At 42.0% G+C, this 27,126-nt stretch overlaps 2 protein-coding genes and 1 long non-coding RNA gene across 8 annotated transcripts in view; 1 reads left to right on the top strand and 2 right to left on the bottom strand.

The window, feature by feature from the left end:
* ZNF629 (zinc finger protein 629) overlaps nucleotides 1–27,126 on the bottom strand; it is an 81,575-nt gene that overhangs the window by 26,519 nt on the left and 27,930 nt on the right. For 2 of the 5 annotated variants that reach the window (XM_049111249.1, XM_049111250.1), the window contains exon 1: nucleotides 556–708. In XM_049111249.1, coding sequence (XP_048967206.1) covers nucleotides 556–652 — 97 coding nt within the window. In that variant the 5' untranslated portion in view covers nucleotides 653–708. Of the gene's footprint in view, nucleotides 1–555; nucleotides 709–22,692; nucleotides 22,846–27,126 lie in introns of those variants that run through there. The other 3 variants (XM_049111251.1, XM_025415887.3, XM_035718395.2) reach the window with 2 other exon arrangements.
* On the top strand, nucleotides 439–27,024 carry LOC112640115 (uncharacterized). 2 transcript variants are annotated; one of them, XR_003123848.3, is made up of 4 exons: nucleotides 439–813; nucleotides 4,866–4,957; nucleotides 24,466–24,529; nucleotides 26,731–27,024. It is a non-coding gene; the product is annotated as an uncharacterized LOC112640115 (long non-coding RNA). The 2 variants fall into 2 exon arrangements; XR_003123847.3 differs by having other exon boundaries at nucleotides 497–813; nucleotides 26,734–27,024.
* The window catches only part of BCL7C (BAF chromatin remodeling complex subunit BCL7C), a 48,379-nt gene continuing 39,637 nt past the window's right edge, over nucleotides 18,385–27,126 (bottom strand). Inside the window, exon 7 of the mRNA XM_049111252.1 lies at nucleotides 18,385–18,421. Within this exon, the coding sequence (XP_048967209.1) occupies nucleotides 18,400–18,421 (22 nt within the window). The 3' untranslated portion in view covers nucleotides 18,385–18,399. The remainder of the gene's footprint in view (nucleotides 18,422–27,126) is intronic.

Below are 27,126 nucleotides of genomic sequence, written 5' to 3'. Positions count from 1 at the left end.
GGTCCTTGGCTAGATCTCCTACTGTGGGAAAGCTTCCCTGCCAGCCAGCCTTCCAACCAACTCCATCCATCCATCTTGTCATGATTTATGGAGGCCAGGCTCTGAGTTAGCTGGGTCATGACCAAACCACCACCACCTCCCTCCTGTGGATTTCTATGACTGTGACTCAATCAGAATCTTATACAATCTTGCACCCATGGTAGGTGATCGATAAATACTTATCAACTGGGTAAGTGGCATAGTCATGCCCATCATAGTCCCCTTGTTACGTGGTAAGATCTTTGAGGGAGGGGTCCGAATCGTATCCATCTTTGCACTGCCCTAGTGACTAACGCACTGCCTGGCACGTAGTGGGCATTTGGAAATATCCAAGGGGAAAAAAAAAAAAGGAAATATCCAAGGAAACATGTGCCATAAAGAGATGCCCCAGACAAGCAATAGATACCGAGATTCAGTCCAGTCCTGTGGCTGGAAGCAGCGCCCCCTCTCCCCTAACCCTGAGGGATGCAGGGGAATGGAAAGGCAGCCCCAGAGAATAGAGAACAGAGGGCTTACTCAGTCCTGACAGCCAGGAGCACTTCACAGACCCCTCGACCTGGAGGCTCTGCTCAGGATTCAGCTGAAGCTGTGTCCAGGACCCAGCTGTATCCATATGACCTTGTGAGTGAAACCCAACCCGATTCTGATTCTGAATTCCAAGCTCTAGAATAACAACAATGGTTAGCATGTACTGAGGGACTCTGAGCCAAGCACTGCCAAGTGCTTCATACCCATGGCCTCCTTCCAGCCCTACAACGCTGCGAAGTCAATGCTGTGAGTATCTCTTCTTTGCAGATGACAAGGCTGAGTCTCCAATAGAGAGCTCCGTGCCTAAGGCCACATAGTAACGGGCCGAGCCAGGAGTTCAAGTTCATGTGGGCTGAATCCAGGGCTCCTATGCTTAGCTCTGTGCTCCTTCCAAACATCCAAGGCTGTATTTAATACCACTGAACTGTACACTTCACAATATTAAGGTGGCAAATGTTATGTGTACTTTTATTTGATATTTAAAAAGCGAAACAAAAAACTCAAGGGGGATCCCTGGGTGGCGCAGCAGTTTAGCGCCTGCCTTGGCCCAGGGCACGATCCTGGAGACCTGGGATCGAATCCCACGTCGGGCTCCCGGTGCGTGGAGCCTGCTTCTCCCTCTGCCTATGTCTCTGCCTCTCTCTCTCTCTCTCTCTCTCTGTGACTATCATAAATAAATAAAAATTTTAAAAAAAGTTTCTAAATAACTCAAGGGGTGCCTGGGTGGCTCAGTGGTTGAGTGTCTGCCTTTGGCTCAGGTCGTGATCCCAGGGTCCTGGGATCAAGTCCCACATTAGGTTCCCTGCTGGAAGCCTGCTTCTCCCTCTGCCTATGTCTCTGCCTCTATGTGTGTGTCTCATGAATAAACGAATAAAAAAAAAAAAAAACTCAGGCTGGAGAGGGATTTGGGGCAGGTCCCAGGGACTGAGCATTCCACTTTACTAGGGTTCTGGATAATGTGCCAAGTAGTAAACATGAGGCAAATGCCAAACCCAACTCCCCATTCATTAATTTTGTCCCATGGCCTTTAACTCCCTACCTAAAGAATTAAAAATTATACTTTTAGAATTAATACATACCTTCAAAACTCCCTAAGAGTCCAAAGAGAAAATTTTGGCTTAAAAAAAAAATCAAACTGACAATGTAGCTTTAAACTCTTGAGGATCAAGCCTGGATTCACAGGAGAAAGTCACAGGAGAGAAAAGTAGTCCCCCCCACCCCAACCAAAATAAAGGGCAGAGAAGGAAAGCGATAATTAATCAAATGTTTACTATATGCCAGGGACTGACCGCTGCTTTCATATTTTATCTCACTGAATCCTTACAACTATGAGGGTTTTATCCTATTGTGCAGAAGAAGGAAGTGAAGCTTTAGAATGTTTCGTAATTTTGTGAACGTTAAACTGATTCTGAGAGCTGGCATTGGATCGGAAACCAGTCCTGGTTGTCAGAGAAATGACTGGAGGGGCACCTGGCTGGCCAGTTGGAGAAGCATGGGACTCCTGATCTTGAGGTTGTGGGTTTGAGCACCACATTGGGTGTAGAGATTACTTTAAAAAATAAAAAAAAAATTTTTTTTAAAAGGTGACCAGCATTCATCCTCTCTGCTGTCTCTATATGATTCAGTTAAAAAAGCTCTTAACTTATGAATTCATCACACTAGTTCCTCATCACCCAAATGATTCGGGGTTGGGGGGATCTCTTTCTGTCTCTTGCCTCACAGTTCCAAATCTGTTAGATTTACCACATACTTTTTTAAGATTTTCCTTTTTAAAAGATTTTATTTATTTATTCATGAGAGACACACACACACACAGAGGCAGAGACACAGGCAGAGGGAGAAGCAGGCTCACCACAGGGAGCCCGATGTGGGACCCTGGGATCATGACCTGAGCCAAAGGCAGCCATTCAACCACTGAGCCACCCAGGTGTCCCAAGACTTTCCCTTTTTGTTACAAAAGTGCCCCAGCATGTTGTAGTTCATTCATTTATTTATTTGCTCATTCAATAAGTATTGAGTGCTTGTTCTGGGCTCTTCTAGACACTGTAGATATACTTGTAAACAAGACAGCTAAAAATTAAAACCCAAACCCCCAAATCCCTGTCCTTACAGAGGTTAAACCCTAAGGAAGACAGATGGCTAATAAGAAGAAACAACAAAAGTAGCTGGGGAGTGTGGAGGGTAGGGAAGGTGTTGAAGTCTCAGGTAGAGAGGCCAGGGGAGACTTCTCTGACATGTGACGCTCCCTCCAAGAACTCCTCTAGGAAGAAGACAACCCAGACCAGGAGGAAGGCTACCCACACACTATCTGCTGTCTCTGAAGTAGCCCAGGAGGGGGAGAAAATCACAAAAGATTGATGCTGGTTTCTTTTCCTTCTCAACATTCCCTTTTGTTCTTTCTGATTTTCTCTTAGACGTCTCCCACTTCTTCACTCTCCCATGAGACTCACCTCTATACTGCGGTGTGTATACTTCTCCCCTCTCCTTTTTTTCCCCTCTCCTTTTAAATTTTTATTATTTTTAAAAGATTTTTTTTCATGAGAGACACACACAGAGAGGCAGAGACACAGGCAGAGGGAGAAGCAGGCTCTCTATGGGGAACCTGATGTGGGACTCGATCCCAAGACCCCAGAATCACGACCTGAGCCAAAGGCAGCTGCTCAATCACTGAGCCGCTTTTTATTTTTTAAATATTTTATTTACTTATGAGAAACACACACACAGAGAGGCAGAGACATAGACAGAGGGAGAAGCAGGCTCCATGCAGGGAGCCCGACGTGGTACTCGATCCGGGGGACTCCAGGATCACGCCCTGGGCCGAAGGCAGGTGCTAAACCGCTGAGCCACCCAGAGATCCCCACTGAGCCACTTTTAAAAGTCATCTCTACACCCAAAGTGGGGCTTGAACTCAACTCCAGACCAAGAGTTGCACTGACTGAGCCAGCCAAACGCCCCGTCTCCTTCCTTTCTTTATCCCAGTTCCAACCAGGGTAGACAAGAAATGAAGTGGCAGGGAGCAGGAGAACCAGCATGCTTCCTTCAGTTACATGGAGCCAGGCAGAGTGCAAAGTGGTGGTTGGAGCAGGAGGTAGACCACCTGGGGGTGATGCCCTTCGAGATTCAAGAATGTCTGCCAGGGCAGATACCCCAGAACGGCAACCCAGATTTCCTAAGAATGAGGGGATAGAACTCATAGAACCTAGGGAAGAAGCAAAGGCACGTTTTGGTTTGCTTTGTTATTGCTTTCTTTAAAAAAAATTTTTTTTAAGTGTTCTCTACATCCAATATGGGGCTTGAACTCATAACTCCAGGATCAGAGTGACATACTCCACTGACTGAGTCAGCCAGGCGCCCCTGTTATTCTTTCTGGCGGGTCTCCTTTGTTGTTGCAGCTTCATGGAGATAGGGTTCCCGTACTGTACACTTTGACTTCAAGTGTGGTGCACAGTCCAGTGAGTTTCAGTCTATTCAAGAGTTGTGCAACTGTCACCATAATTTTAGAACATTTTCATCACTCCTGGAACAAACTTTGTATGTATTAGGAATCACTTCTTGTTTCTCCTCAGTCTACACACACACACACACACACACACATGCACTTTAAGCAACCACTAATGTACTTTCTGTCTCTATAAGATTTGCCTCATCTGGATATTTCATCTAAACGTCACATTTGGGTTTGGGATTTAGTTGTGTTTTTGTTGTTGTTGTTGTTGTTGTTGTTTTTGCTTTTTAGTTGTGGGGTTTTTGTTTGTTTGTTTGTTTGTTTTTAGAAAGTAAGTGGATGACCACTGCAGAATATCACAGAGTGGGCTTTGGGAACACGAGAAGTTGAGAAGCTCTTCTGGGAAGATAAGGGTGACAGGAAAAGCAGAAGAGGGAAATAACTTGCTTCTGTTTTATTTTTTATTGCTGTGTCCTGCATTGTAGGTCACCCAAATGTAGGCAGGATACAAATCTCAAGTAAACAAACATGGGAAGTTTCTAATTAAATTGAAAAGATTTAAAGTTACAAACTAAATTGCTTTTATTTCTGTGGACAATTTCTTTATCTGCTTTTACATGTTTATGCCTTCTGTTTGCTGACACTATGTGCAAAGCGACTGATCATGCAGTCAAGTCAGAAAACCTGGGTTCTTCATATTTGCAGCCTGACTTAGCTACTCTCGTAGTTTTCTCTTCTGTAAAGTGTGAGGGTTAAAGGATGGAGGATTATTCCATTCTCCTCTCCAGCATCATCTCCTGAACTGCAGGCTTTCACTTCTTCAGTAACTGTTGACAGTCTACTTTATTTTTAGGTGCCATTCTACTTTTCCCTTCATTCCTGGAACTTCTGGGCACAGAAAGTGGAGGAGGATGAGCAGAGAGCAACATGAATCGCTTTTAACAGGTACACATGTTGAACATTTATAAGGAAACTCTACACGTGTTATCAAGGCTGCTTCATAACTAGGAAGAATAAAAAGGGACCTTAGAGGACATCTAGTCCAATGCCCTTCACAGTGAGATGAGAGGACAAGCATACAAACGAGATGTGACTTGTCCAAGGCCACACTAGTGAGTGCCAGAGCTGGGGCCAGTTCTGGGTTTCCCCATGCCTATTCATTTACACTTGAGAAAGCCAAGCCCACAGAAGCCCAGGGACTTCCGTAAAGAAAAGGACCTGTCAGATAGGGCAGGCTCCTTGGAAATCATCTGCTGAATCTGATTCCTCTTTTAACAGCGGCTTAGGCGAAGTGCCGGTCTTGGGCCGAGGTTTCTCGGAATCTCCGGGCTGGCACCGCAGTCTGAATGAATAACCGGAGAACCTGTGATCGCAGGATCCCGGGGCTGAGGCACGTTCCCCGCGCCGGCCCCGGACGATTACCTGGGGAAGGGCTCCTGCGTCCCGGGCTCCGAGGGCTCCTTGCCCGGCCCGAGCCTCGGAATCCTGCCCCCGGCTGCAAACCGCTGGGGGCGTGACGCGAGCCCTGTTGGGGGCGTGGCCCTATAGTATCCAGCCAATCCTAAGCCGCGCCGTGTTAGGGGCGGGAAACCCGATTCCACACCCCGCCCATTTGCCCTCTAGGCGGGGGTAGAGCTCCGCGGTGACCTAGGCAACCGCCCCAGCGTACCGCCCACCTGCTAAATTTGCTGCGTCCAGCCCTCTTGGCACCACCTTTCGGAAAGCGAAGTCCTTTAAGGGGCAGAAAGGACGGAGATTTTGATTGGTTGGCTGGATGAGTGACCCTGGCGCTGGGGGAAGGGGAGTCTCGCCCAGGTTGGACTTGGGAAGCTTGGAACACAGGCTTTGCAGAAGCTGAGCAGAGAAAGGGCTTTGGTGAACTAAAAATTCAGTGTTTGCAATCCAAAGTAGCTGCCTTTCTGGATGCGTGTGAAGGCAGTGGGAGTCCAAGAACCTTTGGGTCGCACCACCTGGTATTATTAGTCATACTTTAAAAATATATATAAATATATAAATAGATATTTAGAGAGAGTGAGCCAGTGGGGGACGGGATAGAGGAAGAGGGAGAGAGAGATGATCTAAAGCAGACTTCCTGATGAGTGCGGAGCCCCACGGTGGGGTGGGAGGGGCTTGATGTCTCGACCCTGAGGTCACAGCCTCAGCCAGAATCTAGAGTCCCCAGTTTAACTGACTGAACCACCCAGGCGCCCCATGTTAGACATACGGCATTTAAAGTTTAAATTTGGGGTGCCTGGGTGTCTCAGTTGATTAAGACTTTGCCTTTGGCTGGGGTCATGATCCCAGAGTCCTGGGATGGAGTCCCACAACGGGCTCCCTGCTCAGCAGAGAGTCTGCTTCTCCGCCTCTGTCTCCCCCTGCTTGTGCTCAAATAAATAAATAAATAAAATCTTTTAAAAAATCATTTAAATTTAACATTTATTGAGCACCTGCCACTGTGACAGACACTGTTCTAAGTTCTTGGGCTCAGTAAAGAAAACAGATTTCTGGTATCTTTTTTTTTTTTTTAAAGATTTTATTTATTTATTCATGAGAGACACACACACACACACACACACACAGAGGCCAAGACACAGGCAGAGGGAGAAGCAGGCTCCATGCAGAGAGCCCGATATGGGACTCAATCCTGGGTTTCCAGGATCATGTCCTGGGCAGAAGGCAGGCGCCAAACTGCTGAGCCACCCAGGGATCCGGTAGCTTCTGTTCTTAAATGAGGGAGACAATACGTTATGTAGTGTGTTAGAAGATGTGACAAGTCTATGGGGGGAAAAGCATAGTACAGATAAGGATTTCTACACTTATCTGTAGGTGTGCATGTAGGAATATATTCCAAGACTCCCAGTAGATGCCTGAAACTCCAGATAGTATTGAACCTAATATATACTATATTTTTTTTCTTATACATACATACCTATGATAAAGTTTAATTTATAAGTTAGGCACAGTAAGGCTAGATTTAATACCAGTGAGAAAGTGAGATCCAAACAAAGAATTGGAGGAAAGATGGTTAACCAATGAGCTTTCTGGTGGAAAAGCATGCCAGGCAGAGGGAACAGCTACTGGTGTTACTGGAGAACAGCAAGTGTGGGTGGAGCATTGTGAGTGAGAGGGGAGTGGTAGGAAGCGACTGGGGGGGGGGGTGCAGATTTTATTGGGTCTTGTATGGTTGGCTTTTACTCTCAAACAGGGACCCGTTGTAGTCTTTTTGAGCAAAAGAGTGACATCATCTGACTTATATTTTATTTTATTTTTATTTTTTTTTAAAGATTTTATTTATTTATTCATGATAGTCACAGAGAGAGAGAGAGAGAGACGCAGAGACACAGGCAGAGGGAGAAGCAGGCTCCATGCAGGGAGCCCGACGTGGGATTCGATCCCGAGTCTCCAGGATCGCGCCCTGGGCCAAAGGCAGGAGCCAAACCACTGCGCCACCCAGGGATCCCTGACTTATATTTTAAAACAACAATTCTGGCTGCTAGGTTGAGAACTAACCAGAGGGACAAGAAGAGAAATCAGCAGGCCTGCTAGAAGATTATTGCAATAATGCATGCCATGGCGTGCAGGAGGTGACGGTAGCTTGTACCAGATTGATGATGATACAAGCAGTGAGAAATGGTCAGATACTGTATGTATTCTGAAAGTAGAGCCCCCAGGATTTCTCAAGATGTTGGAAATGGGGGATCCCTGGGTGGCGCAGCGGTTTGGCGCCTGCCTTTGGCCCAGGGCGCGATCCTGGAGATCCGGGATCGAATCCCACGTCAGGCTCCAGGTGCATGGAGCCTGCTTCTCCCTCTGCCTATGTCTCTGCCTCTCTCTCTCTCTCTCTCTCTGTGACTATCATAAATGAATAAAAAATTTTAAAAAAATGTTGGAAATGGGTTATGAGATAGAGACACAAATTCAGAATCACTCCGAGGTTTTTGACGTGAGGAACTGAAGGAGGAGTTGCCATCAATCGAGATAGAAAAGGCTGAGAGGGAGCAGCCTTGGGGGCTTGGGAAAATAAATGTTTACAATATTTACAAGGAGAGTGTCTTTATTATTATTATTATTTTATTTTTAAGTAATCTCTACACCCAATGTGGGGCTCAAATTCTAACCTCTGAGATCAAAGTTCACATGCTCCACCAACGGGCCAGCCCACCGCTGCACAAGGAGATTCTTTCTTTCTTTCTTTCTTTCTTTCTTTCTTTCTTTCTTTCTTTCTTTCTTTCTTTCTTTCTTTCTTTCCTTTTTTTAAGATTTTATTTATTTATTCATGAGAGACACACACACACACACACAGAGGCAGAGAGAGAAGCAGGCTCCATGCAGGGAGCCGGAGGTGGGACTCGATCCTGGGTCTCAAGGATCACGCCCTGGGTTGAAGGTGGCGCTAAACCGCTGAGCCACCAGGGCTGCCCAAGGAGAATGTTTCAATCAGAGAAGCACAGAAGTGACCAGGCACAGAACAGGGTTTGGTAACATAGTCAAGAAGGCTTCCTCTTACCTCTGTAAGGGATAGGAGTTACGCCAGTGAGTCTCTAATGAGTGATAGTGGCCTATCAGAATCACTAGAGAAATCTTTTCCATCTAAGCCACTGAGAGGGGCGCCTGGTTGACTCAGTCACTTTAGTGTTCAACTCTTGATTTTGCCCAGGTCATGAACTCAGGGTCATGAGACTGAGTTCCATGTCAGGCTCTGCACTAGGCATGGAGCTTGCTTAACATTCTCTCCCTCCATTCCTTCTGCCCTTCTCTCCTCAACTCCCGCCCCCTTCTTTTGCATGTACTCTTAAACAAACAAACAAACAAACAAACAAACAATAAAACCACTGAGACTATCTTTACTCCCCTGAATCTTGTTTACTGGTGGGGGTTGGAAGGGGTGGTGGGAGCAGTGGCGGCCGGAGTGTGTGCAGTATGTCCATCAATGAGGACTGAGGGTGACAAGGAGGGAGGGCAGGAGGGTATCTACTCTTTAGTAAAGGGCTCATCTTGTGGAACAAGTATTTCCCTCAAGTTGGAAATCAGCCATCAAGTGACAGGACTGGAGAGAAGCATCCTGTTCAGTCTCTAGACTTTCATTCTTTTAGTCACATTTTTATTTGTAGAAATGGTATAATAAGACATTATCAGGAGACTCCTATTAAATATGGTAGTCTGCAGGCACTTATCTCTAGCTTTTCCAGAAAGTCTTTTAAAATAAGAGGGAAACCAGACACCTGGGTGGCTCGGCGGTTGGGCGTCAGCCTTCAGCTTAGGGCGTGATCCTGGAGTCCCGGGATCAAGTCCCAGTATCGAGTCCCATGTCCGGCTCCCCACAAGGAGCCTGCTTCTCCCTCTGCCTGTGTTTCTGCCTCTGTGTGTGTGTGTGTGTGTCTCATGAATAAATAAATAAAATCTTTAAAAAAAATAAGAGGGAAGGAATTCTTCTTAAAGATTTTATTTATTTACTCATGAGAGACAGAGAGGCAGAGGGAGAAGCAGGCTCCATGCAAGAAGCCTGATGCGAGACTCGACCCAGGTACTCTGGGATCATGCCCTGAGCCAAAGGCAGATGCTCAACCACTGAGCCATTCAGGCGTCCCAGGAATTTTTAAACAGGTCTAAGGACACAAAAACAAAGAACTATAGAGGAGATGAGAACTGGTAAGAGATAACTTTTTTTTTTTTTTTTAAGCTTAAAAGCAGAGAACCCGCTCGGGTAAATATAGCAGGCTATTCAAACTAATCTGCTTACTGAAAACAATGAAAATACAGAATAAAAGATATAAAATAATAATTAAAAAAATAACATTACTGTATTATTAGTTTCGGGGGTAGAACTTAGTGATTCATCAGTTGCATATCACACCCAGTGCTAGGTACATCACATGCCCTCCTTCATGCCCATCACCTAGTTACTCCTTTCCCCCACCTCCACAGTTTGTTTCCCGTAGTTGAAAGTCTCTTACGGTCTCTCTCTCTCTGTCTTTTTATCTATTTTATTTTTCCTTCCCTTCCCCAATGTTTATCTACTTTGTTTCTAAATTCCACATAATAATAAACTTCTTAAAAGTACCGAAGAAAGAGGGATCCCTGGGTGGCTCAGTGGTTTGGCACCTGCCTTCCGCCCAGGGCGTGATCCTGGAGTCCCAGGATTGAGTCCCACATCAGGTTCCCTACATGAAGCCTGATTCTCCCTCTGCCTGTATCTTTGCCTCTCTGTGTCTCTCATAAATAAATAAATAAAATCTTAAAAAAAAAAAGAAAAGTACTGAAGAACAGGGGTGCCTGGGTGGCTCAGTCCGTTAAGCATTTGCCTTTGGCTCAGGTCATGATCCTGGGGTCCTAGGATGGAGCCCCCTGCATGAGGTTCCCTGCTCAGAGGGAAGCCTGCTTCCCCCTCCTCCACTGCCCTTCTCTCTGCTTATGTGCTCTGTCAAATAAAAATCTAAAAAAAAAAAAAAAAAAGGTACTGAAGAACAAAGAGGAAGTATCAACCTAAAATCTAGGTGGAAATGTGAACCTAGAGAGAAACCTAAGCACTGATACTGCCTTCACCCTGAAAGCATTTGCTAAACTAGGTCAACTTGAGCAGGCGGTTCAGGACAGAAATCTAATCCTCCTCCCAGTGATTAAGAAGAGATGCCCCCTGCTGGATTAAGAAAGGAGTTAACCAAGAGTGACCTAACCCAGGCCCCCTGCCCTAGGGGAATTGCAAAGTAAGTTTCTAGGTGCTGAGCACAACATAGGGAAGAAACTATTTCTGAGTTGTGATAGGGAGGCAGGCCTGGAGTGGATATGTAGCTTCAAATCACATCATTTTGTAGTCAAAACCAAACCAAACCAAAACAAAAAAACACTCCAAAACAAAAACTCCTCAAGCTGTATATTTAGTTTACAGTGACCACAAATTGGAAGCGTTTAGGCAACTAGTAGAAGCAAATTACTTCAAATAAGTTCAAAGAGAATATACAGTTAGAAATATCCCAGCATACAGAAATGATAGAAAGCAGAAGCCAACACTTGTATTTCATATATTGGAATTATTACATAAAAATTATAATCTCTGGGATCCCTGGGTGGCGCAGCGGTTTGGCGCCTGCCTTTGGCCCAGGGCGCGATCCTGGAGACCCGGGATCGAATCCCACATCGGGCTCCCGGTGCATGGAGCCTGCTTCTCCCTCTGCCTGTGTCTCTGCCTCTCTCTCTCTCTCTCTGTGACTATCATAAATAAATAAAAATTAAAAAAATTATAATCTCTGATTATTATGTTTATTTATTTATGTATTATTTATGTATTTAAGTAATCTCTACACCCCAACATGGGGCTTGAACTCACAACCCCAAGATCAAGAGCCACATGTTCTACTCACTGAGCCAGCCAGGCACCTCTGATTATTATGTTCAAAGAAATAAAATATAAACTTGAAAAATAATTGCAAGAATCAGGAAACACCACCACTACCACCACCAAATAACCTAGCAGATTTGAAAAAAAGCCAAATAGAATATAAATACAATACAAATAGCCAAATATAATAACTGAAATTAAAAACTCAATAGAAAGGAACTGCCTCATCTCACAAAATATGTATAGAAAAAAATCTACAGGGGTACCTGGGTGGCTCAGTTGGTTAAGCATTTGACTCTTAATTTCTGCTCAGGTCATGATCTAGGGGTCATGAGCTCATGCCCAGTGCAGAGCCAGCTTAAGATTTTCTCTTTCCCTCTCCCTCTTCCCCTCCTCGTCCCTGTTCATACATACTCTCTCTCTAAGAAAATGATAATTAATTTAAAAAAAGAAAAAAAATCTATAGTCAAGATCATACTTAAAGGTAAAATATTGTGGGGTGGCACCTTGGTGGCTCAGTCAGTTAAGCATCTGCCTTCAGCTCAGGTCATGATCCCAGGGTCCTGGAACCGATCCCTGCTTTGGGCTCCTTGCTCGTCCAGGAGCTGGCTTCTCCCTCTCCCTCTGCCTGCCACTTCCCCTGCTTGAGCGCTCTCTCTGTCAAATAAATAAATAAAATATTTTTTAAAAAAGGTAAAATATGGGATCCCTGGGTGGCTCAGCGTTTTGGCGCCTGCCTTTGGCCCAGGGCGCGATCCTGGAGTCCCGGGATCGAGCTCCCGGCATGGAGCCTGCTTCTCCCTCCTCCTGTGTCTCTGCCTCTCTCTCTCTCTCTCTCTCTCTCTCTCTCTCTCTCATAAATAAATAAATACATCTTTAAAAAAAAAAAGGTAAAATATCGTATGCTTTCACTCTAAGATTGTGAACAAGCCAGAGATGACCACTTTCACCACACCTATTTGATTTTATTAGAGGTACTAGCTAGTGCAATGAGGCAAGTAAAACAAAAGGCATAAGTATCGGAAGAGAAGAAATAAATTGTCTCCATTTGGAGCTGACATTATTTATAAGGAAACCATAAAAACAGCTACTAGAACTAATAAATGAATTTAGCTGTGTCTAGGATATAAGGTCAAAATACAAAAATCAATTGTATTTTTTTAAGTTGGAGTTTTTGTTATAACGTTAACAACATTTGGAAAATAACATTTAAAGTGTCCATTCTCACCTCTCATATGCAACAAAATAATGGAAGTTCTAACTCATGCAATAGGGCAAGAAAATAAAATAAAAGGCATTTGGATTGTAATGAAAGAAACTAAATGCTCTACTTGTAGATAACATGATTGTTTACAGAGTAAATACCAGGACTCTACCAAAAAAACTCCTAGAATTCAGCAAGGTCTCAGAATGTAACAACATTAAAAAAATAAATTGTGCATCTATGTACTAGCAGTGAACATGTGGACACTGAAGTTAAAAACAGAATACCATTTAGATTCTCTCAAAACAACAAAAAAGAAATATTTTAGGTGTAAATCTAATAAAACATGTGTAGGACTTATATGCTGAAAATAACCCAATACAGATAAAAGAAATCAATGAAGATCTGGGGTGCCTGGGTGGCTCAGTTGGTTAAGTGTCTGACTCTTGGTTTCAGCCCAGGTTGTGATCTCAGGGTCATGAGATCAAGCCCCGTGTTCCGCTCCATGCTCAGTGGAGAATCTGCTTGAGGATTCTCTCCCTCTCCCTCTCTGTTCCTCCCCTCACTCATGTGAGCTCATGCACACACTTTCTCTGTCTCTAAAATAAATAAATTTTTAAAAAAGTAATCAATGAAGATCTATGTAAATGGAGAGACATACTGTGTTTCTGGGTTGGAAGTCTCAACAGCAAAAATATTAATTCTCCCTAAATTAACATACAGGTTCAACTATATTCCTATCAAAATCTCAGCAAGATGGATGCCTGAGTGGCTCAGAGGTTGAGCATTTGCCTTCAGCTCAGGGTGTGACCCCGGAGTTCCAGAATGGAGTCCTACATGGGGCTCCCTGTGTGGAGCCTGCTTCTCCTTTTGCCTGTGTCTCTGCTTCTCTCTGTGTCTTTCATGAATAAATAAATAAAATATATTATTTAAAGTCCCAGCAAGATTTTTTGTAGATATAGACAAGATTATTCCAAAATGTATATAAAAGGCAAAGGAACTAGAATAGCTAAAACAATTTTGAAAAAAGAAGGATAAAATGGAAAGAGTCAGTTTACCAGATTTTAAGACATTATACAGCTAGAAATTGATGCACACAAATATTCCCAGCTAATTTTTAAAAGATTTTATTTATTCATTCATGAGAGACACACAGAGAGAGTCAGAAACACAGGCAGAGGGAGAAGTAGGCTTCCCAGCTAATTTTTACAAAGGTACAGAAGCAATTCAATGGTGCTAGAGCAATTAGGCATCCATAGGCAAAAACAAAAACAAAAACAAACCCCAAAAGACCATACACAAAAATTAGCTCAAAATGAATTATAGCCTTAAATATTAAATGTAAAAACTATACAACATTTTTTTTAAAGCATAGAAGAAAATTTTCAGGCTTTAAGGTTAGACTAAGGGTTCTTTTTTTTTTTAAGATTTTATTTATCCATTCATGAGAGACAGAGAGAGAAGCAGAGACGCAGGCAGAGGGAGAAGCAGGCTCCATGCAGGGAGCCCGACGTGGACCTGATCCGAGACCCCGGGGTCATGCCCCAAGCTGAAGGCAGGCACCAAACCACGGAGCCACCCAGGGATCCCCTAGACTAAGGATTCTTAAACTTGACACTAGACTCATGATTCATAAAAGAAAAAACAATAAATGAACATCAAAATTTAAAACTTTAGGGACGCCTGGGTAGCCTGGGTAGCTCAATGGTTGACCGTCTGCCTTTGGCTCAGGGCATGATCCTGGAGTCCTGGGATCGAGTCCCGCATCGGGCTCCCTGAATGGAGGCTGCTTCTCCCTCTGCCTTTCTTTCTGTGTCTCTCATGAATAAATAAATAAAATCTTTTTTAAAAATTTAAAAATAGCTTTATTGATATATAATTCAGATACCATACATTCATCTATTTAAAGTGTACAATTCAATAGGCTCTTTATATGTCATTAATTTTTTAAAATTTGGTTATATGTAACATAAAGTTTACCATTTTAACTATTTTTAAATGTACAATTCAGTGATATTAATTGCATTCAATGTTGCATTAATGTTGTACAATCCTCACCACTATTTCCAAAACATTTTTAGACAGAACCCTATAATCATTAGGCAATAACTGCTCATTTCTCCCTCCTTTCAGAACCTGGTAACTTCTAATATCCTTTCCCTGTGAATTTGTCTATTCTAGAGATCTCATATAAGTGGAATCACACAATATTTGTTCTCTTGCATCTGGCTTATTTCACTTAGCATGTTTTCAAGTTTTATCTGTGTTGTAGTATGTACTAGAACTTCATTCCTTTATACGACTGAAAAAATTCCATTATGTGTATACACCACGTTTTGTTTATCCATTTATCCGTGGATAGTTTGGGTTATTTCCACCTTTTGGTTATTATGAGTAATGGTGCAATGAACATTGGCATGCAAGTGACTGCTTGAATCCTTGCTTTCAGTTTGTTTGGAAGGAAGAAATAGTTTAATCATATGGCAACTCTATGTGTATCCTTTTAAGTAACTACCCAACTATTTTCTACAGCTGAAAGTAGAGTATTGAGGGATCCCTGGGTGGCTCAGCGGTTAAGTGCCTGCCTTCTGTCCAGGGCGTGAACCTGGAGTCTTGGGATCAAGTCCCACATGGGGCTCTCTACATGGAGCCTGCTTCTCCCTCTGCCTGTGTCTCTGCCTCTCTCTGTGTCTCTCATAAATAAATAAATAAAATATTTTTTTAAAAAAAGTAGGGTATTGAAATCTCTAACTATTATTACTATAAAATTGTCTAGGGGTGCCTGGGTGGCTCGGTCAGTTAAGCATCTACCTTCAGCTCAGGTCATGATCTCGGGGTCCTGGGATCGAGCCCAACATTTGGTTCCCTGCTCCACAGGGAGCCTGCTTCTCCCTCTGCCTCTGCCTGATGCTCCCCCTGCTTATGTTCTCTCTCTGTGTCAAATAAATAAAGTCTTAAAAAATAAAATTGTCTATTTCTTCCTTTGATTCTGTCAATGTTTGCTTCATACACTAGAGGCTCTTTTATTAAATGTGAAAATATTTATAATTATTGTGACTCCTTTGTATTGAATCTTTTATCAATATATAATGTCCTTGGTCTCTTATTATCTTTTTCAATTTAAAGTCTATTTTGTCTAACAAACAAAAATTATATCTTGATAGTAATTTAGCCACCCCAGGTTTGTTTTGTTTACTGTTTGCATGGAATATCCTTTTCTATTCTTTTAGTTTCAACCTCTTTCAGATTTTTTAAAATTTACTTTGGAGAGAAAAGAGTGCAAGTGGGAGGAAAAGAAGAGGGAGAAGGACAAGTAGACTCCATGCTGAAGCAGGGCTCCATCTCATGACCCTGAAATCATGACCTGAGGTGAAATCAAGAGTCAGATACTTGGGTGGCTGGGTGGTACAATTGGTTAAAGCCTCTAACTCTTGGTTTTGGCTCAGGTCATGATCTTGGGGTCGTGGGATTGAGCCCCACATTAGTTCCAGCTCAGCATGGAGGCTGCTTGGAATTCTCTCCCTCTCCCCCTTTGCCCCTTTTCCTCCCCTGCATACACATGCACATGCACACACATACTCTCTGTAAAAATAAATAAATAAATAAATAAATAAATAAATACATCTTCTAAAAAACTATTAAAAAAAAAAGAGTTGGATGCCCAACCGCCTGAGCCACTTAGGCACCTCTCAACCTCTTTATATCCTTATATTTAAAGTGGATCTCAAAATAAATAAATAAATAAAATAAAGTGGATATCTTTTTTTAAAAAGATTTTATTTATTCATGAGAGACACACAGAGAGAGAGGCAGAGGCAGAGGGAGAAGCAGGCTCCATGCAGGGAGCCCAATGTGGGACTCAATCCTGGGACTCTAGGATCACACCCTGAGCTGAAGGCAGACGCTCAACCACTGAGCCACCCAGGCGTCCCTCTAGCATTTCTTAGGGCAGGTCTACTAATATTGATCTCCCTCAGCTTTCATTTATCTAAAAATATCTTAATTTCTCCTTCATTCTTGAAGGGTAATTTTTCCAGGTATAGAAATCTTGATTGACAGTTTATTTTTTGACAGAATTGAAGGAAGGAATAGATAATTCAATAATAATAATTGGAGTCTTCAATACGCCACTATCAATAATACATAGAGCTACTAGGCAGAAGATCAACAAAGGAGTAGACAACTTGAACAACACCATCAACCAATTAGCCTTAACATAAATCTGTAGAACACTCCATACTACAATAGCAGAATACACATTTTTATCAAGTGTGTATGGAATGTTGTTCAAGAGAGACCATATGTTAAGTCATAAAATATGTCTCAGGGCACCTAGGTGGCTCAGTTGGTTAAGTGTCTGACTCTTTGGACTCAGGTCATGATCTCAGGATCCTAGGATTGAGCCTATGTCAGGCTCCATTCTCAGCTGGGAGTCTGCTTGAGGATTCTTTCTCCCTCTTTTTTTTTTTTTTTAAGATTTTATTTATTTATTCGAGAGAGAGAGAGAGAGAGAGAGAGAGAGAGGCAGAGACCCAGGCATTGGGAGAAGCAGGCTCCACGCAGGGAATGCAGGGAGCCCAACGCGGGACTCAATCCCGGGATTCCAGGATCATGCCCTGGGCCAAAGGCAGGCAGTAATCTGCTGAGCCACCCAGGGATCCCTCTCTCCCTCTTTCTCTGCCCCTCCTTTCTGCTCATGCTCTCTCTCTCTCTCAAATAAATAAATAAATAAATAAATAATTTTAAAATGTCTCAGTAAATTTTTTATTTATTTTTGGTTTTAGTAAGTTTAAAAAGATTGAATCAAACAACTTTTTTTGAGGTATAATGAACACATAATATTATATTAGTTTCAGTGTGTAATGTAATGATTTGGTGTTTGTATACACTGTGAAATGAATCACAAAACTTTGACAAAAGTAGAATGATATTAGAAATCAGTAACAGGAGGAAATTTGAGAAATTCACAAATATGTGGAAATTAGGGAACATATTCTTACATAGCCAATGGAACAAAGGATAAATTATAATGAAAATTAGAAGACATTTTGAAATGAATGAAGATGAAAACATTACATACAAAATATATAAGATGCAGCTAATACAGTGTTTGGAGGGAATTTTACAGATATAAGTACCTACATTATATTTAATTTATCTATTCTTTTGTTATTCATGATTTTAGTATTTTTTAATGATTTTAGTATTATATCTAAAACTCCATTGTAGGGGATCCCTGGGTGGCTCAGTGGTTTAGCACCTGCCATGGGCCCAGGGCGTGATCCAGGAGACCCGGGATTGAGCCCTATATCGGGCTCCCTGCATGGAGCCTGCTTCTCCCTCTGCCTGTGTCTCTGTCTCTCTCTCTGTGTTTCTCATGAATAAATAAATAAAATCTTTAAAAATAAATAAATAAAAATAAAATTCCATTGCCAAATTCAATGTCATAAAGATTCACCACTTTATTTTCTTCTAAGAGTTATACTTTTAGCTCTTTTATTTAGGTCATTGATTCATTATGAGTTAATTTTTATATATGATGTAGGTATGGGTCCAGCTTTATGCTTTTGCATGTGGATATCCAGTTGTCCTAGTACCATTTCTTTCCACGTTGAATGGTTTGGCACCCTTACAAAAATCAATTGACCACAGATGTATGGCTTTATTTCTGGACTCTCATTTCTATCCCTTTGATCTATGTGTCTATTTCTAGGTAAGTACTATACTGTTTTGATTACTGAAGCACTGCAATAAGTTCTGAAATTGGGAAGTATGAATTCTCCAACTTTGTTCTCCTTTTTTGAAATTCTTTTGGCTCTCCAAAGACCCTTGCAACTTCATATAAATTTAAGGATTGGCTCTTCTATTTCTACAAAAAAAAAAAAAAAAGTCGTTGGCATTTTATAGGGATTGCATTGAATCTGTAGATCACTTTGGGTAGCATTGTCATCTTAACAATATTAAGTCTTTCAGTCCATAAACACATGGTGTCTTTCCATTAATCTGGGTCTTTAATTTCTTTCAACAATATTTAACAATTTTTAGCATACAGGTCTTTCACTTCTTTGGTTAAATTCATTCCTAGGTATTTTATTCTTTTTAAAGTTATTTTATTTATTTATTTATTAAATATATTTTTAAACACTTTCTTTTTTAAAAAGATTTATTATTTTATTTATTCATAGAGACACAGAGAGAGAAAGAGGCAGAGACACAGGCAGAGGGAGAAGCAGGCTCCATGCAGGGAGCCCGACGTGGGACTCGATCCCTAGTCTCCAGGATCACGCCCCGGGCTGCAGGCAGCACTAAATCGCTGCGCCACCGGGGCTGCCCTTTAAAGTTATTTTAAATAGAATTTTCCTTTTGGATGATTCATAGCTGATGTATAGAAACACAGCTGATTTTTTGGTATTAATCTTGTACCCTGCAACTTTGCTGAATTTGTTTATTAGTTCTAGTGATTTTTGTTTGGTGGAATCTTTGGGATTTATTTTCCATGCATAGGATCACATAATCTGTGAATAGAAATAGTTCTACTTCTTTTCCAGTTTGCATGCTTTTCATTTCTTTTCCTTGCCTAATTGCTCTGGCTAGAATTTGGAATAGCAATGGTGAAAGTGGGCATCCCAGTCTTGCCCTTGATCTTAGAGAGAAAACTTTCAGAGTTTCACCACCATGTTACCTGAGAGTTTTTCATAGCTGCACTTTATGATGTTGAAAATGAGTCCTTCTATTCCTAGTGTACTGAATGTTTTTATATTGAAAAGTATTGAAATTTATCATGTGTTATAGCATCAGTTAAGAAGATCATGTATTTTTTCCCCTTCATTCTGTTAGTGTGCTGTAGTACACTTATTAATTTTGTGTATTGAACCATGTTCGCATTTCTGGGATATATCCTAATTGGTCATGGTGTTTAATCCATTTATCTATCGATCAATTGATCGATCAATTTTATTTTCAAGTAATCTCTTCACCCAACATGAGGGTTGAACTTACAACCTTGAGATGAAGAGTCACATGCTCCAACAACTGAGCCAACCAGGCACTCCAATCCCCCAAATTTTGAGAACGTTTTCATTATTCTAAACAGAAATTCTGTACTCATTAAATAACAATCCTCTATTTTGTTTTGTTTTGTTTTGTTTTGAGAGAGAAAGAGAGAGAGAAGGAGCATGCAAGTGGGTGGGGGGGAAGGGTAGAGAGAGAAGGAGAGAGAATCTTAAGCAGGCTCCACTTTCAGTGCAGAGCCCAATATGGAGCTCGATCTCACAACCCTGAAATCATGATCTGAGCCGAAATCAACAGTCAGACATTTAACTGACTGAGCCACCCAGGTGCTCCTGCCCTAATCCTTTTAATATGCTATTGCATTTGTTTTCCTAATATTTTGTTGAGGATGTTTATACCAATATTCATAAGTAATACTGATCTACAATCTTCTCTTCTTGTGTTGTCTTGGTCTGACTTTGGTATCAGAGTAATCCTGGCTTCATGAGTTAGGAAGTATTTCTGCCTCTCATATTTTTTAAGAGTTTGAGAAGAATTAGTGTTAATTCTTCTTTAAATGTTCAGTAGAATTCAACAACGAAGCCATCAGGGATCACTGGCTTTTCTTGTTGTGTCCAGTGTCTTGAAAATCATTGTTTCATCTATTTTGTCCTGTTATTGTTATCTCAGGCAAGAGGGTAATCTGGTGTCAGTCACTCCATATTGGCCAGAGGTCAACATTAAGCCAATGCCTTTGTTTTTTATTGTGGTAAAATATATGTAACATAAAATTTACTATTTGTGATGGTTAATTATATGCATCTACCTGACTGAGCCTTGGGGTACCCAGATGTTTGGTTAAATACTATTTCTGGGTATGTCTGTGAGGATGTCTCTGGGTGATATTAAATCTGAGTTGGTAGACTGAGTAAAGCAGATTACCCTACCTAATGTGGATGGGTATCATTCCATGTGTTGAAGACCTGAATAGAATAAGAGGCTGTATAGGAAAGAATTCTCTCTGCCTGACTGTCTTTGAACTGGGATATCGGTCTTCTCCTTCTTTTGTTCTTAGACTGAAACTTATACCACTGGCTCCTGGGTTGGGACATCTCAGCCTCCATAATTGCAAGAGCCAATCCCTTTAAACAAATTTCTTCCTAAGATATATTGATTATGTTTCTCTAGAGAATTCTAATACTTAACCCTTTATAAGTGCACAATTCACTGGCAATTAAATACATTCTCGTGTTGTGCAATCATCAACGCTACCCATTTTGAGAACGTTTTCATTATTCTAAACAGAAACTCTGTACTCATTAAATAACAATCCTCTATTCCTGTTCCTACCATCCCTTGGTAACCTGTATTTTATCTTCTGTCTCTGTGAATTTACCTATTCTAGGGACCTCATATCTGTGGAATCATACAGTGTTTGTCTTTTTGTGACTGGCTCATTTTACTCATCATAAAGTCCTCGAGGGTCATCTGTGTTGTAGCAGGAGTCAGAATTTCCCTCCTTTTAAAGGCTGAATAATATTCCATTTTGTGTATATGTATCACATTTTGTTTATCAATTTGTCTATTGATGGAGATTGAGTTGTTTCTGCCTTTAGCTTTCATGAATAGTGCTGCTGTGGACTTGGGTATATAGTACATGTAAGGCATGCCTTTCTAAGCTCACGGTTCTTTTTTTTTTTAAAGATTTATTTATTTATGATAGACATAGAGAGAGAGAGAGGCAGAGACACAGGAGGAGGGAGAAGCAGGCTCCATGCTGGGAGCCCGTCGCGGGACTTGATCCCGGGACTCCAGGATTGCGCCCTGGGCCAAAGGCAGGCGCCAAACCGCTAAGCCACCCAGGGATTCCCGCTCACAGTTCTTTTCATCAAAGGAACCATGTAGTGGGCATCAGCTTTTTTCTGTCCAGTGACCCTCCCTTCTGTCATGGCCCTTCCTTCCCCATGAAAAGAAGAGAATCTATAATCAGGGATCAATCACCCCAATTGTGTGAAATATCTCCTCTGCCCCAATTGTGGTCACTTGGTCCCAAGCTGAACAAAGCAGGGCGGAGCTGAGGAAAGTGAGGTAGGGACACTGTTTGCAGCCTTACCACCAGCTATTTGGAAATTCCACTCTCAGGGAATAGAGCACACCTACATAAAGTATTGAGAGAGTTGGAGAGGATGCCCTGATTCCAGATGCCTCCATGGCCCAGGTGTACTTCTTTCCTTCCTGTGATGACTTGGATACTCCAATATCCCTCTCATCCTCTTGCCTAAGCTAGCACCTTTTGGATTTATGTCGTGTGCAACCAAAAGGACATAAACTCAAAAAAAAAAAAAAAAAAAAGATGTGAACTCACTACTCTGCTCGGTCCATGTCAGAATTCCTCCTGTCAGGAAGGAGTAAAGCAGTTTATCTTAGGTTAGATTCTCCTAGAAGCTTAACCCAGGCCAAGGATTAAAGGGCAAGTGATTTATTAAAGCAGTGGTCTCAGGAAAAACCATTAAGGGAATGAAGTAGGTGGATGAGTGAGGTAAGCAGGTGAAGAAGACTATAAAGTGTGTGTGCGCAGCTCTGGAGTAGAAATAGCACTGTAGGGATCCCTGGGTGGCGCAGTGGTTTAGCGCCTGCCTTTGGCCCAGGGCACGATCCTGGAGACCCGGGATCGAATCCCATGTTGGGTTCCCAGTGCATGGAGCCTGCTTCTCCCTCTGCCTGTGTCTCTGCCTCTCTCTCTCTCTCTCTCTGTGTGACTATCATAAATAAATAAAAATTAAAAAAAGAAAGAAAGAAATAGCACTGTATAATTGTCCTGCTCCAGTCCAAGGAGCTGGACTCCAGCACTGACATACCAGTCACCGACTATAAGCCCCCTTGGAGCAGGGAGGGTGTGAGGACATGAAAGTTCCCATGGATAAGTATGTTCTATATCCAAGGGCAAACCTCTGAAGGTTGCAGGTATAAGCCATTGGCAGGGAAACCCAGAATTCTGGCTCACAGTGCTGGTAAAAAGGATCTGAGGATCTGAGATGGAGGACACAGTGTTTGAAGTGACATCTGGGGAAAGCTTGGGCCTCTCTCTCTTCCTCGCAGCCCACCTGCCCCATCCCCCCCGTTAAGGCTGGAACTGCCATTAATACTCACATATCCATGAACTGGCTGACCCAGTGATCCATCATCAAAACTGATGTGTGTCACTCTGTGTTTGCATGCTGGGAAGCTGTCAGCTTTTCCTCGTTTTTCACAGTGACTTCTAATGTTCTACATGAGGCATTCTGTTTATCAAATGTGTACTGGCTAGAGAAAAAGAAAGAGGTTCTTTAAGGCCTTTTCTGCCTCCACAGCAAAGGCTCTGAATGCCAGCAATGGTCAGCCAGGCAATATAACAATGATTATAATAGTGAATTCTAGCTTTATTGAGCACTAAACTATGTACTATGCTTTATATTCATCTCATTTAATTGAATAATTATACAAGGGAGTTACCAGGGGGGGGGGGGTTGTCCCTTGGTGGCTCAACGGTTTAGCGCCTGCCTTCGGCCCAGGGTGTGATCCTGGAGTCCCAGGATCGAGTTCCCTGCAAGGAGCCTGCTTCTCCCTCTGCCTGCATTTCTGCCCCTCTCTCTCTCTCTCTCTCTCTCTGTCTCTCATGAATAAATAAATAAAGTCTTTAAAAACAAAAATAAAAAACAAGGGAGATACCATTATTATCTGCATTTTCCAGATAAGGAATCTAAGCTAATAAATGATGGAGGTGGGGTTTAAATCCAGGTTGTCTTGACTCCACAATTTAATTAATTTATCATGTGTTAAATAACAAAGATCCATGAAATAAAATATTGAATAATATTAGGAGAAACAGGGGAAGCTGGGTGGCTTAATGGTTGAGTGTCTGCCTTTGGCTCAGGTCATGGTCCCAGGGTCCTGGAATTGAGTCCCACATCCGGTTCCCCTCAGGGAGCCTGCTTCTCCCTCTGCCATGTCTCTGCCTTTCTCTCTGTGTCTCTCATGAATAGATTAAAAAAATCTTTTAAAAATATATATTAGGAGAAACATGAGAAACAGTTTTATTGGAAATATTCTAATACATTTTCTGAACAAGAAATCAAAAAATAAATAAGGACATAGCAGATATGAACATCCAAAGTTTTTTAACCTGAAAACAAATAGTGTACCTTCTATTCAAGTTCCATGGACAGTGACAAAATTCAACAAGAATATTAAGTTACAGAGAATATTTTGGTAAATTTTGAAAAGTGGAAATTCTAAAAGTCAGTCTCTGATCAAAATGCAATACAGCTAACAATAATATAAAACACGCCACTTAGAAATGGAAAAACATGAATAGCATATCAAATTACAAGAAGTAAATCAAGAGTAAAAAAACAAACCATTAGAAAATAATTTTAAAAACAGGATACAGTCAAAACTATCTGCAGAGGTAATTAACACCATTAAATGCTTTTAGGGTCAAAAAGAGAAAAATAAAATGAATTAAGCACATAAGTTGAGATTTTGGAAAAGAGCATAAAAATAGCCTTTCCTCCCCTAAAAAAAATGGAGAAAGGAAATACTTGAAATAGAAAACAGAAAAAAAAAACACACACCCAGAAGCTTAAGAGTAGGAGAGATGTGCCTTCCAGCCTGTTGACAGAGAGGTATATAGCAGCACTCAGCATGAACTTGGTCCTCTGACAGGTGTCCTCAATCCTCCCCCTCCTCACTGTGCATGCTCTGCTTGGTGTGCTATCTACTGCTGAGTTCAGTTACCCCAACTAGTAATGACTAGTAGTCATTTCTCCAACTAGTAACAATTTCTCTATGTCAGCACCACATCTTGTACACAATGTGCCTGCATGGTGGCATTTTCACATGCTTTACAACAAATTCTCTCCACTGTGATTCCTGTTCTATTAGACTTGCAGTCTTTAGAAGAGGAACTATGTCCTGATCATCAGTGTATCCTCAGGACTTGGGACAGGTGAGTCCTTAATAAATGTTTGTTGAATGAAGGAATGAGTGGATGGGCTCAAGCACTGACTCCTGAGTTACATTTGGTCGTGGGTTGCTTCTGTCCCCACTACCCAACCACAGGCTCCAAGCCAATGTCTTGAGGCCTGGAAATGAGTTATTCCAACAGTAAGAGGACTAACCATAAAGTAGCTGACTAATGGGATATTTATGTAACCGACAATGATTGTGTGGACAATGTCAATAAAATATGAGGAAAAAAGAAAAAAAAAAAGGAAAAAAAATATATGAGGAAAAAGGGCTTTGATTTTTTCCCTTATTTTTCTCTTCTGCTTGAATGATCAAATGTTTCCTTTGTGAAATGGAAAATAGTCCTCTCTGTCCTCAAGGCTTAGTTCAAATGCCACCTTCTCCAGAGAACTTTCTCTCATTTCTCCAACTAGTAATAATCTTGCCATTTCTGGCCTTCCAGAACATCTGCCCCTCCCTCTGGTCTCTTGAAATTCTACCTTTGCTTATTTGTGTCTCCATGAGCTGTGGATATTCTCTAGACAGGATTGTGGGTCTTCTGCATAGCACCACCCCTGATAAGTGAAGGATGCACTAGGATGTTCATCCAGACTCAGCCCATTTTCCTTGGCATGTGTAGGGGTGCAGACAGGACAGCATACTTTGAATGGGTGGTTGGTTGCCTGGCTGACAGACTACACTGAACTCAAAGCCTGTGAGGGCAGAGAATCACAGTGACCAAACAGACTCCCGCAAACCTCAGGATCAGCTTCCACCTACAATGCACCTTTTCACCTTTTCAATGGGCTTAGAAAAGATCCCAGAGGGAAGTTGTGCAGCTCCAGCTAGAATGAGCCAGGGAGATGAGGGATGCTATCATTACCAGAGGCTGAGAAATAGCCCTGAGGCAGATGTGTTGATCATCTTTTGTGCCCAGGTGGATAAGGAGAGGGCATTCCAGACACAGGGATCCATCTGAACAATTGTCAGTGGCAAGAGGATAGCAAATTTACTTTAGAAAGAACCATAGTGTTAGCCACTGCCATGACTCTCCCTCTTTACTTGGCTGTCAGAACAGTCTTTCTAAAACTCAGATCATACTGTGGCATTCACTCCCCTACTCAGAACTCTTCAGTGGTTCCCCATAGCCCTCAGTATTTGGTCTGACATTACAGGCTTCACACAACCTGGCCCCCCATCTCTCCATTGTCATCTCCTGCTACACACATCATGCCTCCAATCAGTGAACTCCCTTAGGATTCCTAGTCTTGCCTCTCTTTCCTCACTATACTTACAGCATTTCATCCAGGACCATGCATTCAAAAATCACCCATACATGGCAACTCCTAAATTGTCCTCTGCTCTGGACTTCTCTCCAGAACAAAACATATCCAATTACTACTTGACATCTTCACCTGGATGTCAAAGACATCTCAAACTCAACTATCTAAAATACCCATCTCAACTGACTCCCTTACTCTGCTTATCTTCCCCATATCAGTAAATATCTCCACCAACCACCCAGTTACTCCCTGGTCATTCCCTCTCTGTCCACTTGCACTTTCCCACACCATGAGTTCCCACCGATTCTATAGCCAAAGTTTCTTGAACATCCAAATTCATTCTCTGATCTAAGCCACATATCCCACCTGGACTACACAAGAGCCACCTGCCGGGTCTTCCTGCTTCCTCCTCTGAGCCCCTACAACATATTCTTACACACAGTCAGAGTCTAATATGCAAATTGAACAAAGCAGGGTAAAATCCAGGCTTCTAGTTTTAAGAGGCTTCTACTGGCCAAATCTGGGATAATTTGAGCACCAAAATAATTAAGGTTAATAACTAAGATTATTGGAAAGCAGTAGGAACCCAAAAGTCCCGGCTAATAATAAATATATAAATAAATAGGCAGGAAAATGTCAAGGGGAGAGAGAGCTGAAGCCATTCTGTAACCCTCCTAACACTGATTTGCTCCAGGCAAGAAGCCTCCTTGGATATTAAATCTCATCTACTTAGTAATCTCTGGAATAGGATATTTGCACATTTGTAACTATCTCCCTGATTGCTTATCAGTGACAAGGGAAAAACAGTAAGTACAGCTTAATCAGACAAAATTTAAATCACCAAGGAGGAGGAGATAGACTGTGTATGCCTTTTGTTGTCTCACGGGAAAGACACAGTAACATTTCTATCATCTTCCAGCAGGAATGTGTGATGAAGAAATAGAGGACAAATGAGGAACATTCTCTTAACGGGGAAAACTAAATTTTCCCATCATGTCAATGTCATGGAAGACAAAGCCAACTATTCCAGATTAAAGGAGACTAAAGAGGGATCCCTGGGTGGCGCAGCGGTTTGGCGCCTGCCTTTGGCCCAGGGCATGATCCTGGAGACCCGGGATCGAATCCCACATCAGGCTCCCGGTGCATGGAGCCTGCTTCTCCCTCTGCCTGTGTCTTTGCCTCTCTCTCTCTCTCTGTGACTACCATAAATAAATAAAAATTTTAAAAAAAGAGACTAAAGAGAAATAACAATGGAATGCATCACTTCATTTCTAGACTGGATTCTGGACTAGAGGGAAAATGCTATGTAAAGGAC

This window comes from Canis lupus, chromosome 6 (genome assembly GCF_003254725.2).
Source record: "Canis lupus dingo isolate Sandy chromosome 6, ASM325472v2, whole genome shotgun sequence".
Classification (NCBI taxonomy): Eukaryota; Metazoa; Chordata; class Mammalia; order Carnivora; family Canidae; genus Canis; species Canis lupus.
The sequence above is the reverse complement of the archived record's forward strand: the minus strand, read 5'-3'. Positions and strand labels throughout refer to the sequence as shown.